We start from the raw sequence: 14,254 nt of genomic DNA on the forward strand, positions 1-14,254 counted from the left end.
ACCCATATGCTGTGTCACAAGAGTCTTTTCAGCATCACAGCAGATGCCAAGTTACAGGCAGCCTTATTAGCAACATGCAACAAAACTTGCAGAATGGCTGTAGATGCAAAGCTGAACTTTTTAATAACAGTTCAAAGCTACAGCAGAAGTCTGAAAGTAAGAATCCCAAGAAAGACAACAGTTGATTGAATACCTCTGGGCAGACAGGTGAAGTAGTCTGAGATACAAAATATCAAAGTTGAGAAAAGTCACTTGCTAAAGGCATCAACCTATCTGCAGTTCTTGGTAGCAAATCTGTTCCATTATTTTACTTTATCAGCACTGTAAACAGGGAAGTGGTCAACAAAGCAAAAAGATGATGTGCAGTGCTTCGTTCACTACTTCACACTTCTCTGGAGGGAGGGACAAACAAAGCTTGGTCTGGCTAAATGTCAGACACGGAGGTCAGTACAACTAAATTTAGTGGTACCAGTAACTTTGGGGTCAAGATGTGATGAAGAATAAAGACTGCATCAGCTCAGGTATCTCCTCCAACATACATTTAACAAAATTGTTTATTTGTTCTAGGAATTATAAACCTGAGTTAACACGGCTGCAGAAGTTCAGTTGGCTTCTCACCGGATATGAATTATCAAAAAAACAAATATAAGTAGCTGAGCCGAGTTCCCAGAACCAACAAGGAGATTAAGATGCAGAGTAATAACTTGCATCACAATGGGAGATGAAGTCATGGAACTACACAAATGTGAGCTTCCATGAACTTTCTGATATTCCAGAAGGTAATGAGAATTCCTAATAAAGACAGCGAACAGAAAGCTAATGCCCACTCTGTGTTGAAATATCTCAGTTTCTGATGGACCAATCCTCAAATTTCTCCCTTTAACCTCATCAAGAGAGAAGAGAGCTCTTAAAGTAGAAAAAGCAGAGCAAGATCAGAATTAAAGACAGTATCAGTACCTAGTTAGGCAGGGAACAGGAGGGTCTTCTCATGGGACTTACGGCCCTGTTTTGGAAGAGCTCACTGTTTCTTGCACATTATCCCACAGCAGTCTAGGTTGTTGAACCTCATGCACTACTGTCTCCAATGGGTCATGCTCAGAAGACGCAGTGGACTGAATGCATAAGCAAGGCTTTGGAAAATCTAAAGAAACTATGAAGTTGCTTTGCCTCAACAGAAGATTGATGAGGTTGTAACGGCTGCTGGGGAAGGATTCCACAGACAAGTTTGACCATCAGAGTGCAGAACTGATCTGACATACATGTTAATAGAAATTGCTACCAGCATGTTATTAAGTTAACACAAGATGAACTTACCTGAAAGGCACCCGGCCTTGTGCTTGTGTTCTGTGATCTAGGAGAGTCCTGTGTGGAAATGTCAGGTTTAAACTCTTTCAGCTTCTGTAGCTGTTCTTTTTGCTCTCTGCACATGAATCACAAAAGAGTGTTATAAGTCTGTAGTTTAAATGAAAAATTAAAGAAATCAATGCTCGCAGTGAAAACCATGTATTACACTAGCATTAGGGGCCAAGTCCAAAGAAAAAAAGGACACAGCAGGCTTTACATATTCACATAACCACAGAGGTATTAACTATATTAGCTGCCTCCTTTTCTGATCACAAATTTCCTCTGCAACATGCAGTTATGCTTTTGTGCTTGGTCAGACCCACTCCCACTTTGACAGTAAAGAGCAAAGCTAGATTTTAGCTTCTGACAAGACCTTCTGCAAACCAGAAGCCCAGTGGAGATGCGTGTCTAAGTGCTCTCAGTGACTTGCTCTGGTTTTCAGACTAACAGGATTGAGGCCAACAAAAATAAAGCAGTGATGTTAGCTTTTGTTTCCTCGTTTTATGTATCAAAATGCTATCTAGTCTATGGAGCAGAGACCAGGAGCAGTAGTGAATACTACAACCCCTATATTACTAAGATTTATCTCTTCAATACAATTTCCTTTCAGTTTGTGTTTGCATCTTTTAATCTAGTTTTTGTATTGCTAATAACTCTTTGCTCATATTAATAGCATGTATCATAGTGGCCACAGAACAACTAAGGATGGGATCCCTCTGTACTAGTCACAACAGAGCCCATCCTGACCAGCAACCCATCTGTTCAGTGTCCAGTGCAAGGGGAACTTGGCTCACAGAAAGGGATCCAAAGTGCTGCATTAGTACAAAGAGTAAACTGAGCAATTGCTAGTACTTAAAGGTCTTCTTTACACCTCGCTTAGGAAAAATACACCAGATGACAAATACAGGACATCATTCAACTCGGAGTATGCTGTTCTACACACAATAAAAGTAAAGCCAGATGAAGGCTTTACCTTCGGAGATGAAAGCAGATACGCACCACACTACTGGTATAACTCTTGGCTCAAAAAATATATCATAAGCAATCTCCTTAAAGTTGTTCCTACCATTCAGACTGGAGTCACCTGCTTATAAGAACCTGAGGAGAAGTACAAGCGTAACTAGCTTTTAAGATTATCCTCATATTAAGTTAAAATTCAGTATCAGTAGAGTCATGTTTATATTTCCCCTTTTTACCGGGTTAAAAAGAGGTATATGTGTATACTTTCTTACATAAAATGTTTTAGTTTCTGTGTTTAAATATTTCAGCCGTAAAAAATTATTGACTTTGGCAGTGATTCCCAAACTGTGGTCCTTAGATTAAGTCCACTGGCTTGCAGCTAGTCACATTAAATAGAAAAACACACGCCCAGCAACCTGAGGCAATGGTAAAGTCAGGAAGCTGAAAATGATCTATTGCTCTGAACTTTTGACAAATATCGCTTTATAACACAGGTTTCACAATTACTAACACCTGTTGAATTAATCTAATTGCAGTGAAAGATTAAATTATTCAGAATACGAGTTATCCCTTCCTTTTTTAATATTATTTTTCTTGCATTTTGGCATGCTACTAAGGCCTTCCATATGGGACAGATGCTTAGCAATCTTATGAATCTGAAAAAAAACAGCTTCAAGAAAAGTGCAAAACATCTCTATATCTTTCAGCATGGGTTGTTTAATGTAAATGTAATAATGATAACCACACATTCATTTTAATCATCCACTATTTTAACATAATATCTTGTTTATGAAATTAAATGCCTATCTTTACTAGGCACCAATCCTTACGTGTCTCTTAGTAATTCATGAATAGGACAAACCACATGAACCTCTGCCTCTAAGATGCTTCCTCCTTTCTCTACAATCTCCTCTGAAAGATCTCATTCACCAAAAATAGTCAAAGAAACTCATCTTTCCTTTGTTTGTTTTGTTTTTTTTTTCCCCAAATACATTTAATGCACCTAAACCCATGCACCAAATCACAAAGACAGCATTTGGATAGATGGTATGTACTCCATTCTAGTATTACTAAATTTACTGAGCCCTAGGATGTTTCTGATGTTTAAGAGGATACTCAATTACTTATCTTGAAATAAACACCTATTAAAGCCTTAGGGAGTCTAGTAGCTGCTTTCTAAAACGTGGTCTTGGTGAGCTCTTGCATTCATATCCTCCTGATTGTTACCACTGCTGTACTGCTCATCCTCAGAACTAGGACCGACCAAACTTGACAAAATTATTCACTGATGATGCTGGATTTCAAATGAGGGAGCATTGTAAAAAGAAAAAAGAAAAAACCCATGTATGCTTTAATTAAAAAGTAAGCAGTACCCAAAAATTAAATAGGTCCCATTGTGTGAATTAAGAACCACATTAACGTAGATCCTGACAGGTAAGTATTAAAAAGCAATTACCAACAAGCTCATCTGACACTAATAAAAAGATTGAAAAGCAATCATCAACAAGCCCATTTGAGGATAACAAGAAGATTGGCCAGGTGAAGTGGCCAGATCTTTTCCTGGAAAGTAACAAACAGGGAACGCCATATTCACGGGGAAAGGGACAACCACCTATTTAAGAAAAGACCATCCACAAAAGCTGTGATGGAAGTACTCCAAATGACTTGTTCCACATGAGCTCCTATTATCATGCTGTGGTGAAAAGAAATGAAGCCATTAGCGCATAAAACAATGAACAAATTAGGAAAGGAGCACCATTTCCACAGAATGGGATTCCCATCCAAAGTGACAGAACCAGACAACTCACCGAAGCATTTTGAGCTCCTGGGCAGCCTTCAGAATTATCTCATGCTGTCTTTGGCTAAGGACCATCACTCCTCCCAACGACTGGTCAGAGTCCAGGTTTGAATCTGCTCCCAGCATATCAGAGGAATGTGAAGGTGGAGGAAGGGATGAATCTGAATGATCATCCAAAGACCGCAGTCTGTCTCCATCATCTGGATACCACCTATCCGACAACCGTTCCCTCTCCCAATCATTCCTTTCAGGAAGGTAGTCTTGCTTCTCTCGCCATGTGTCATATCTCTCTGGATACTCTCGAATCCTTAGCTCCCCCCTGTCTCGGAGGTCTCTGTCATAATGATCTCTATTCCTATCCTCCCTCCACCTATCTTCACGGTATCTGTCCAGAGGTGGAAGAGGTGGTAATGGTGGTAGAGGAGGGATATCGAGGTCACGATTCCCCACTTCTCTGTCATCCATAGGTCTCATGTCCCAGTCTCTGTCCCATTCTCTGTCTAAATCTTGATCATAAATGTCTGAGGATCTTCCAGTCCTATCTAGATCTCTCTCTAGTTCCCTCTCCCTGGGCCTCTTCCAGTCATCCCACCATGACTCTCGTCTGTCATGATCAGATGATAAAGGAGGTAGTGGTGGCAGGGGAGATAACGGAGGCAATGAATGGTGGGACTGTAACCTGTCATCTCTGTCATATGCATCTACAGAATCATCTTGATAATCAGAGTTGTGATCTCTCCAGTATCGTTCTCTTTCCCAGTCATCCAATCTCTCGTGCTCCAAAGAAGGGTCATCTTGACTATCTAAAGGAAATTCCTCCTGCATTCTATCATCTTCATGACCCCAAGAACCCCTCAGCGTCTCATCTCGATGGTATGGAGGCAATTTGTCAGGGTCATCTCCTAGGTGCATGGGTTTATCTATATTGCCTGTTTCAGATCTTCCTGCTTCCCTCTCCCGGCTACCTGCCCTCCTGATGGGACCCCTCTCACGGCTACCTGCCCGTCTGACTGGGCCCCTCTCCCGGCTCCCTGCCCGCCTGACGGGGACCCTCTCCCGGCTCCCTGCCCGCCTGACAGGGACCCTCTCCCGGCTACCCGCCCGCCGCATGGGCTCCCTCTCCCGGCTACCCGCCCGCCGCATGGGCTCCCTCTCCCGGCTACCTGCACGCCTGACCGGGCCTCTCTCCCGGCTACCTGCCTGGCCCCTGTCCCAGCCACCTGTTCGCCCAGCTAGCTCTCTGTCTCGGCTAGAGAATACCCTCTCGTGGCTATCTGACCGTCCACCCAGTCCCCTCTCTCGGCTGCCAGACCGCCCATCTGGCATCCTCTCCCTGCTGCCTGACCGCCTATCTGGCATCCTCTCCCTGCTGCCTGCTCTCCTGAACATTCCCCTGCCACGGATGGATGCCTGCCTAGCCTGCCCTCTGCCTCTGTAAACATATCCTCTGCCACGGCCTTCGTCCATCCTGCCCATTCCCCGGCCATGGCCATCATCCATCCTGCCCATTCCCCAACCGCCATCCATTCTTCCCATCCCCCGGCCACCATCCATCCTTCCCATCCCTCGGCCACCATCCATCCTTCCCATCCCCCTGCCACGGCCCATTCCCCAGCCACGGCCATCCCCCTGCCCTCTGCCACGGCCATCATCCAGTCTGCCCTGGCCCCTTCCTCTGCTTACTGGTCCCTTGCCTCTATCTTCATGCATAAATGGCCCTTTCCCTCTGCTTTCTGGTCCAGGTAGGCCCTGGGTGCTATCTGAAGCAATCAACTGGTCGTCTGGTGAATCCAAATCCTGATTTCCTGTTACAGGGGTTACTGCACCACCTGTTCTTGCAATATCTGACTGCAAAGCTACAGAGTTACTAGAAAGGGATGTTGATTTCTGGTTCTGAATAGGTGGAGTAGGTGCTTTGGACTCTTCTGCTTGCTGGTTAGGATCATGTGAACTCCATGTCCACTTTTTAGGAGGGTCTGAAGTAGTTTCTTTGACGTCAGGTTTGGGTGGTTCCTGTTGAGTGTTTGTCAGGTCCTCATTTGGTTCAATGGGACCGGCACCCTGTGCATCGGGAGTAGACTGTGTTCTGCTTACAGTCTGCTGACTGCCAGCCATGTCTGTAAAAGGTTCTTTGTTTTCTGACTGAGAATCTGTCTGTGACTGCTGCTGCTGCTGCCCCAAATGAGGCCTGGGCCCCCTCCACCGTGGACCACCGGGTCGGGAACCATGTCCATGTGATGCATTTGTCGAAGTATAAAATTGTGCTGCTGGTCCTCGTGGGATAGTCCCCCATCTACTCGAAGACTGTCCATCTGTATTCTGTCGGTCAAAACGCGACCTGTATCCTTCTGAGCGCTGGGAGTCAAAACGAGGCCCTCTCTGTCTTGAGCCTTCAAATTTGTCATATCCTCTTCCTCGAGGTCCATCAAATCTATAAATGACATAATGGCAATTTTATTCTAATGAAAATGTCAAATTAAAATCCTCTAAAAGAGTTTCATCCCCCAAAAGTCACTTCTAACTGATGAATCCTAGTGTGGCTTAGGATCAATCCCTACGGTACCAGAGCAGAAGAGACATATTCTTCAACTCAATATTGTCCACTGAAGACCAGTTTAAGCCACTTGCAGATTATGCAACTCTAAAAGAAAATCTGGCTTAAATATCTCAGGACCGAAACCTGACTGATAAAGAAAACGGCAAACTCATTTGAAAAAAAGCTTTCAACTTTTGTTTAACAGTTTTGTTGCAGTCAGCTGCTCCTGTTGAACTTTTGTTTTCATAGTATGCAACAAGTCTACTTAACTAGGGTGATGAATGCCATCTAGAAAAATCTTTAAATGTGGATCCTTTCAGAAAGTGCAACAAACTGTGATATCATCCAGTTCCATGCAATATGTCTAAACCAAATACATTTTAATTGCATCGCTTAAGTTGCTTTTGAGAGCATCTACAACTGCTATTGCTTGATTATGAAGAAACAGGTCAGGCAAACTAATGAAGAACAATTCACGCATATTAATATTAACAAGGCTGATCTAGTAAAAAAATCTAATCTTTATTACGTAAATCGGTATTTAAGCATATGCTTAGACTAGAACAAATCAAATTAATTTTACAGAAAATACAGAACTCATGTCTGAAGTCAAGTTGCTTGGATGTTTGGGATTCACAGTTGGTCTCACTGAATGGGGTCAGGAAGGCCAAAGCACGGCTGGAGCCTTAACTTGGCAAAGGATGCAAATAATAATAATAATAATAATGAAAAAAACAAAGGTCAAAGAAAGCGTACCCTCCTTGATGAACACAACTGACAAACTGGTAACAACGAACAAGAAGGCGGCTGAGGTACTCAACTTTTTTGCCTCAGTCTTTACTTGCAACGGCTCTTCTCGCACCTCTTGAGTGGATGGACCACAAGACAGGGACTGGGAGAGCAATGTCCCCCCCTGCTGTAAGACAAGATCAGGTTCATCACCACTTGAGGAACCTGAACGTACTGGGGGACCTGATGGGCGTCCAACCTATGGGAACTGATAAGATGTATCCCAGAGTCCTGAGGGAACTGGGTGATGTAGTTGCCAAGGCACTCTCTATGATATTTGAAAAGTCATGGCAGGCAGGTGAAGTCCCTGCTGACTGGGAAACAGGAAACATTGCACCCATTTTTAAAAAGGGTAGAAAGGAGGACCCTGGGAACTACCGACCCATCAGCTTCAACTCTGTGCCTGGGAAGATCATGGAACAGACCCTCCTAGAAGCTGTGCTAAGGCACATAAAGGATAAGGAGGTGATTCGGGACAGCCAGCATGGCTTCACCAAGGGTAAGTCCTGCCTGACCAACCTAGTGGCCCTCTATGATGGAGTGACTACATCAGTGGACCAGGGAAGAGCTACAAATGTCATCTACCTGGACTTATGTAAGGCCTCTGACACGGTCCCCCACAACAGCCTTTGCTCTAAATCAGAGACATGGATTTGATGGGTGGATTGTTCGGTGAATAAGAAATTGGTTGGATGGTCACAACCAGAGGGTAGAAGTCAAGAGCTCAATGTCCAGATGGAGACTGGTAACAAGCGGTGTCCTTCAGGGTCCATACTGGGAACAGAACTGTTTAACATCTTCATTAGTGACATAGGCAGTGGGATTGAGTGCACCTTCAGCAAGTTTGCAGGTGACACCAAGCTGAGTGGTGCTGTTGACATGCTTGAGAGATGGGACGCCACCCATAGGGCCCTGGGTAGGCTCAAGAAGTGTGCCTGTGTGAACCTCATGAGGTTCAACAAGGCCAAGTGCAAGGTCCTGCACCTGGGCTGGGGCAACCTCTGGTATCAATACAGGCTGGGGGATGAAGGGATTGAGAGCAGCACTGCCAAGAAAGACTTGGGGGTACTGAGGGATGAAAAGCTGGACGTGAGTTGACAATGTGCGCTCACAGCCCAGAAAGCCAACTGTATCCTGGGCTGCATCAAAAGAAGAGTGGCCAGCAGACAGAGGGAGATGATTCTGCCCCTCTACTCTGCTCTGGTGAGACCCCACCTGGAGTACTGTGTCCAGCTCTGGAGTCCTCAGCACAGGAAAGACATGGTCCAGAGGACAGCCACAAAAATGGTCCAGAGGACAGCCACAAAAATGGTCAGAGGGACGGAACACCTCTCCTATGAGAAGAGGCTTGAGAGAGTTGGGATTGTTCAGCCTGAAGAAGAGAAGGCTGCAGGGAGACCTTAATGCAGTCTTTCAATACTTAAAGGGGGCTTATAAGAAAGATAGTGGCAGTCTTTTTAGTAAGTCCTGTTGCAATAAGACAAGTGGTAATAGTTTTAAACTAAGAGAGGGTAGACTTAGACTAGATGTAAGGAAGAAATTTTTTATAATGACGATGGTGAAACACTGGCACAGGTTGCCCAGAGAAGTGGTAGATGCCCCATCTCTGGAAACATTCAAGGTCAGGTTGGACTGGGCTCTGAACAACCTAATCTAGTTGAAGATGTCTCTGCTCATTGCAGGGGGGTTGGACTAGATGACCTTTAAAGATCCCTTCCAACCCAAACTATTCTATGATTCTATAGATATTCATTCATTACTGCTTTGTTACCAACAGTGGTTGACTTGTTGCAGAATTTACTATTTCAGTAAACAATTTACCAAACAAGACCACTTATACAACCTCAAAGAATTTTAATAATTCTGATAACACAGTAAACCGCCTTTTTGTGGGGTAGGGGCAGGTCAAGATGAACAGGAAGAGAAAAAAGAAGACATTACCAAGCACAGTGGCAAGTTAATTTAGATTTGAAGGATCAACTTTTACATGGAAGGTGTAACTAGAAGATTGCATACTGTAAGACACACTTCATCTCCAAAATTCTGAAGATTAGTTTAAGCCCATTCTTTAGAGTTTCTTGAGAAAAGTCAATTGCTGAAAAGAGGTGAAGGGTGTATGTGTCTTTTTATATATCTTGTCATTACCTGGGACTTTTTAGCTGGAATGGCAGCAGGTAACACACAACATATTTTAATTTATCCCAAGTTCAGTTTAAATTTATTAGCACTCTCTTTTCTACTAACTATATTGAGAAGAAACAGCAAACAGGTTTTTGGAAAAGCTTCGATAAAACCCTGGAATGGTCACGCAATCACAATATAGAAATGCAGAAAGGTTTACAGTGTTAATTAAATACCATAAGCATGCTCAAAAACAGAGCTCCTGCATGTGCATTCTAGAAATTTGTGATTATCCATAGCCTGTCATCGCACATCACTGAGCATTAAACCAACGCATATAAAAGACATGCACTAGCAAATCATGAAAATATTCTGCTCATAACTGTACGCCCAACAAGGCCCCAGGACCAGAAACAACCCTTTTTAAAAAAACATCAGGAGGTAGAAAATTATTCAATGTTATAAAAGATTCATTTAAATTGCTAGCAATTCATGAATTATTATTCATGAATGATCACTTTGGAAGCAAAGAGAAGGGAAATAAACATGAAGATACGATTATAATGTCTAGCAGAGTACATAAGGATAGAAACAATTTAACAGAACAACACTGTTCTTTGATTCAGTAAGCATCACATCAACCAGTATCGAACTAATGACCAGACAGAACAGATGTTGTTTTTGCAACCTGATATCATGTCAAGTATGAAAGAAAAACATTCCAAAAACAAGATCTTGGATTAAATGATATACCATGTATAAAACTACATAAAAGATACAGAACACTGGCTGTTAGAGTAGCTTTACATTAACGCAGCAGGCCATCCACCTGATAAAATGAAGATTTAAATTTGAACAAAGCTGTATCTTACCAAAAGATAAAGACGGCAACCATCAAAACTAAGACCATTATGATATAATGCAAAAGAAAAAGCGGCAAAGAATCTTAATGCTGGGATCATAAGGCTCAAATCTTAATTTCTTTCCTTCTCTCTCTTGTTTATAATTGTTTGTATGCTACGTAATGCTACATGTGCAGAAAACCACTGATTTGTACTTAAGACAAGTACTACCTCTCTTATCAAGCAGCCATTTTGAAAAGTGCACTGAATGACAAACATATAGCTGCAGAACTCCCTCACACTAGAAATTAAACAGCTTTGAATTTTCACTTCTTTCTGCAATAAATCTTGCATTACAAAGAGTACTGTTTCTTGTTTCTAAAAAATAAATAGCATCTAAATTGCCAGTAATTAGCTATGTTAGTATATTTAACTGAATATATACCTGAATACTTTCCTGAATCACTTTCAGAATGCTTACATAAAAGTGCTACCATATATAGCAACTCCTTAAAAACAATCTTTCAACATTTTTGCTTTAGATTTTGCTAAACTGTGTTCCAAGTATGCCAGACAAAATTCTGGGAATTTAGATCACTTTTCATATAGGATCACTCTTTCAAGTGTGAGTTACCATTGTCAAACTAAGGATAGCAAAGACATATAAAATATTTACAACAGCTTTCCTATTTTCACAGAAGGGATATTATGTCTCTGGTAATGAAAAGGGTGCAGTGTGCCCAAGCATTTTACTAGAAAAAAGAAAAGAAGCATTCTACTCTAAATAATGCTCAGGTGAAAGGCATCTATCTATCCTCACTTTAATAACATAAATACAGACATTGGTGTATATACATTAACAACAAAGCCTCCAGCAACCAAGCAAACTTCACACAAACTCAGGAAGATTTGAGAATAAGATATATGTTTCATTTCTTAATATATCACTGAAAGTCTCGTAACCCGGAACATGTATAAATCAACAAAAACATCCTTACCGAGGGCCTCTGGGACCTTCAAAACGTGCTGATCTGGGAGGATCTGGAAGCAATCCACCCGACCTCACTGGTTTATCCTGCGTGGTAGGTGCATGTGTTGAAGACACTGCGGAAGTGGCTTTCAGGTCCCCACATCCTTGCTCAGATGAAATAGAGACAGTTTGTTTATTAAGATGAACTTGAGACTTTCCGTGGTCTGATGAGCCAAAGGATGAACTTCCTTGAGAATGATAAGGTGAATAGACAGTTGAACTAGCCATTTTTGATGCATAGGTACCAGGGGTGGGAAGCAGAGCTGGCCTTGGCGTCTCAGTAGACTGACTGCTTTGAGAACTGGATCCTGAAGGGGCAGAGGAATTAGATAACTGAGAAACAGAAGAGAGAGGCGGGGGGACCAGTGGAGGTGTAGTTGAAGGTAAAGCTGGAGGCATAATAGGAATGCCACCTTGAGCAGATTGAGAATATGGAACAAACGGAGGTGGCAGCGAAACATTTGCAGGATACTGATTCTTCAGATTTTGGAGTGAGCTCACTTTCTCCTGCAGATGGGACTGAGTGACCTTCATCTGTTCATCCCATGCTTTCCACTGTTTCTCATACTCTTGAAGCTGGTCTTTGTGAGGGTAGGTTTGAAGCTGATGCTGCCACTGTTGGTTCATTGATCGCTCCCAGTCTTTATGAAGCTGCTGGAACTGTTTTTGCTGTGTCTCATAATGTCGCAGCTGCATGTCCACTGACATTGTCTGCAACAAGAAGACAAGAATAGCTTCAATATACCATCTTAGTTGTTTTCAGAGCCACATATTTCAGTATCGCTTGTAATAGCAGAATTTCAGACTTGGGCAGAAGCTTGAGGAGGAACTACACTGAAACAAAAGCAAACACCAAGTATTTGGTGACGTCTAAAGTAATTGTGACAATTTACACGCTTTATGACTAGAGGACATTTATGTATAAAAGGCTTTTTTTTTTTAAATAGGACAGTTGAAGAAAGCTATAATCAAAGGGCTCCAAGCTGTACTGTTACCGGATGCTAACAATGACTAAAGCCCAAATCAGTCTTCAAGTTTTCAATATATACAGTACATGACTATTTCCCAAGGTTTCAGTTTCTGCTATTAACCCACTCAGAGTTGCTTCAGCTGTCAGCAATTATTTTTCTCTAAGCCTTTGCCAGATCTTCTTATTTGCACAATGAAGCTTCTTTCAAGGAGATACTGTCTTTCATTATGTGTAGATGCAGGTCCCAATATCCATGGCTTGATCTCATCTGACATTTTGAGTGTTCACACTTAAGAGATTTCTTTTAAACAAGCAGACAGCCCAAGCTACAAAGAAATGCTTAATGTACAAACTCCACCAACACAGAAAAAGCTGACTCAACTCTCTAATACAGTAATCAACTTCTACTTAAAAGCTTAAAGGTTGCAACACTGATACAATTACCTGAAATTGTTATTAAGACCTTTTCTTTTACTTCACTGATTATTTGAGTCAAAAATAGTGTAAGATGGTGATTTTCTTAATTACTTTAAGTGCGTATTTTTGGCTTCTATGTTTACTTCATCATTTACATATTTATTTTTGTACTACACAAAGTTGTAAAAAAGAGCAGCTACCAAATCACTCCATGCAATCATCTGTTTACCTGACCTTTCTTCTGAACTGTTTCTTCAGCAGGAAAACATTCAAAGCTGAGTAAATTCAATATTGTGTTCAGCTTTGCTCCTATATCACCCAGGTATGTTTGAAAAATCCTATGACAAAGTCTTGTATTTCTCATCCTACTGAAGCTTCATCACCATCTGTCAATTCTTTTTTCATTCTGAAGTTGAGTGACAGTAGGAAAAGGCGATATAGGTTTCTACCCAAGCAGAAAAAGTAGGTAGATAAATGAGCCAATCATGACAAATTATTCAACTACTTGTTTTTCAGCAGACCATGAGTGCTAAGTCACTCAGGGAGTGTATCAAACACCATCTCCTTAGTGTTTCACCTGTAAGTGTGGAGGCTGTTGCATGATCTGCTGATACTGCTGTACTATCTGCTGCAGCTGGGCATGCTTCTGCATTATTCTCTGATATTGAAATCCAACCCGGTGATGGGGATGCTGCTGCCATTGAGCTGCTGCTGCTTGCAATTGCTGCAATCTCAAATCTTCCTCAGGGTCATCAGGAGGTTCAATATTGAGCTAGACAAAAAGGCAAATACTAGAAATAAAGGAAAGCTCCTTCTATCAGAAGAAAAACACACTTGGTCACTAGGCAGTTTTTAGGAACTTTCTCAGTGTTTGTTATTTTATCACTCTATATTTCAATGTTCTGGCCACCCACAGCTTCTGGAAGGCTGATTTTTATTTCATTATTCTTAATGTGAATAGTCTGATCTAAAGGTTAGGCTGATGGCAATTAGGGTATTCGTACATACAGAAACTACCTACTGGAAAGAGATTAATGCAGGTCTGTTACCTGTTGCTCACAGCAAATATAATGAGGCAACAGTGCTTTTTTATGATGAGGTAAAGTAACTCTGAGAGCATTATTTTTGCCACTTGGTAGGAACCCACGCACTGTACGTTAAAGTGGAGCACATGCTGCAGGGTAATCTACTATGCTACAGTAATCTGTTCAAACATCAATCATGACCTCTGTCCGTTATGCAGTAACTGTTATTAAGCACACTGACAAAAATATTCTGTGCAAAGTTCTTGGCTTTCAGACAAACCCTGACACGCAGAATGAAGGGGAGCCAGAACTGACAAACTGCAAGAAAGGAATTAAGAAATAGTGTCTTAAAGACAGCATTCCTCATCTACCAAGTACTTGATTTTGTACTCAGGTATCACAAAGTGTTTCTCATAGACAAA

General features: G+C 41.9%; 1 protein-coding gene across 7 annotated transcripts in view; it reads right to left on the reverse strand.

Moving 5' to 3' along the window:
* YLPM1 (YLP motif containing 1) overlaps positions 1–14,254 on the reverse strand; it is a 52,950-nt gene that overhangs the window by 31,167 nt on the left and 7,529 nt on the right. For 6 of the 7 annotated variants that reach the window (XM_063333853.1, XM_063333854.1, XM_063333850.1 and 3 more), the window contains exons 3-6: positions 13,385–13,579; positions 11,389–12,131; positions 4,113–6,533; positions 1,315–1,420 (exon numbers count right to left, since the gene is read on the reverse strand). In XM_063333853.1, the coding sequence (XP_063189923.1) occupies positions 1,315–1,420; positions 4,113–6,533; positions 11,389–12,131; positions 13,385–13,579 (3,465 nt within the window). The remainder of the gene's footprint in view (positions 1–1,314; positions 1,421–4,112; positions 6,534–11,388; positions 12,132–13,384; positions 13,580–14,254) is intronic. The other variant, XM_063333852.1, reaches the window with a different exon arrangement.

The sequence above is a fragment of the Chroicocephalus ridibundus genome, chromosome 4, assembly GCF_963924245.1.
Source record: "Chroicocephalus ridibundus chromosome 4, bChrRid1.1, whole genome shotgun sequence".
Taxonomy (NCBI): domain Eukaryota; kingdom Metazoa; phylum Chordata; class Aves; order Charadriiformes; family Laridae; genus Chroicocephalus; species Chroicocephalus ridibundus.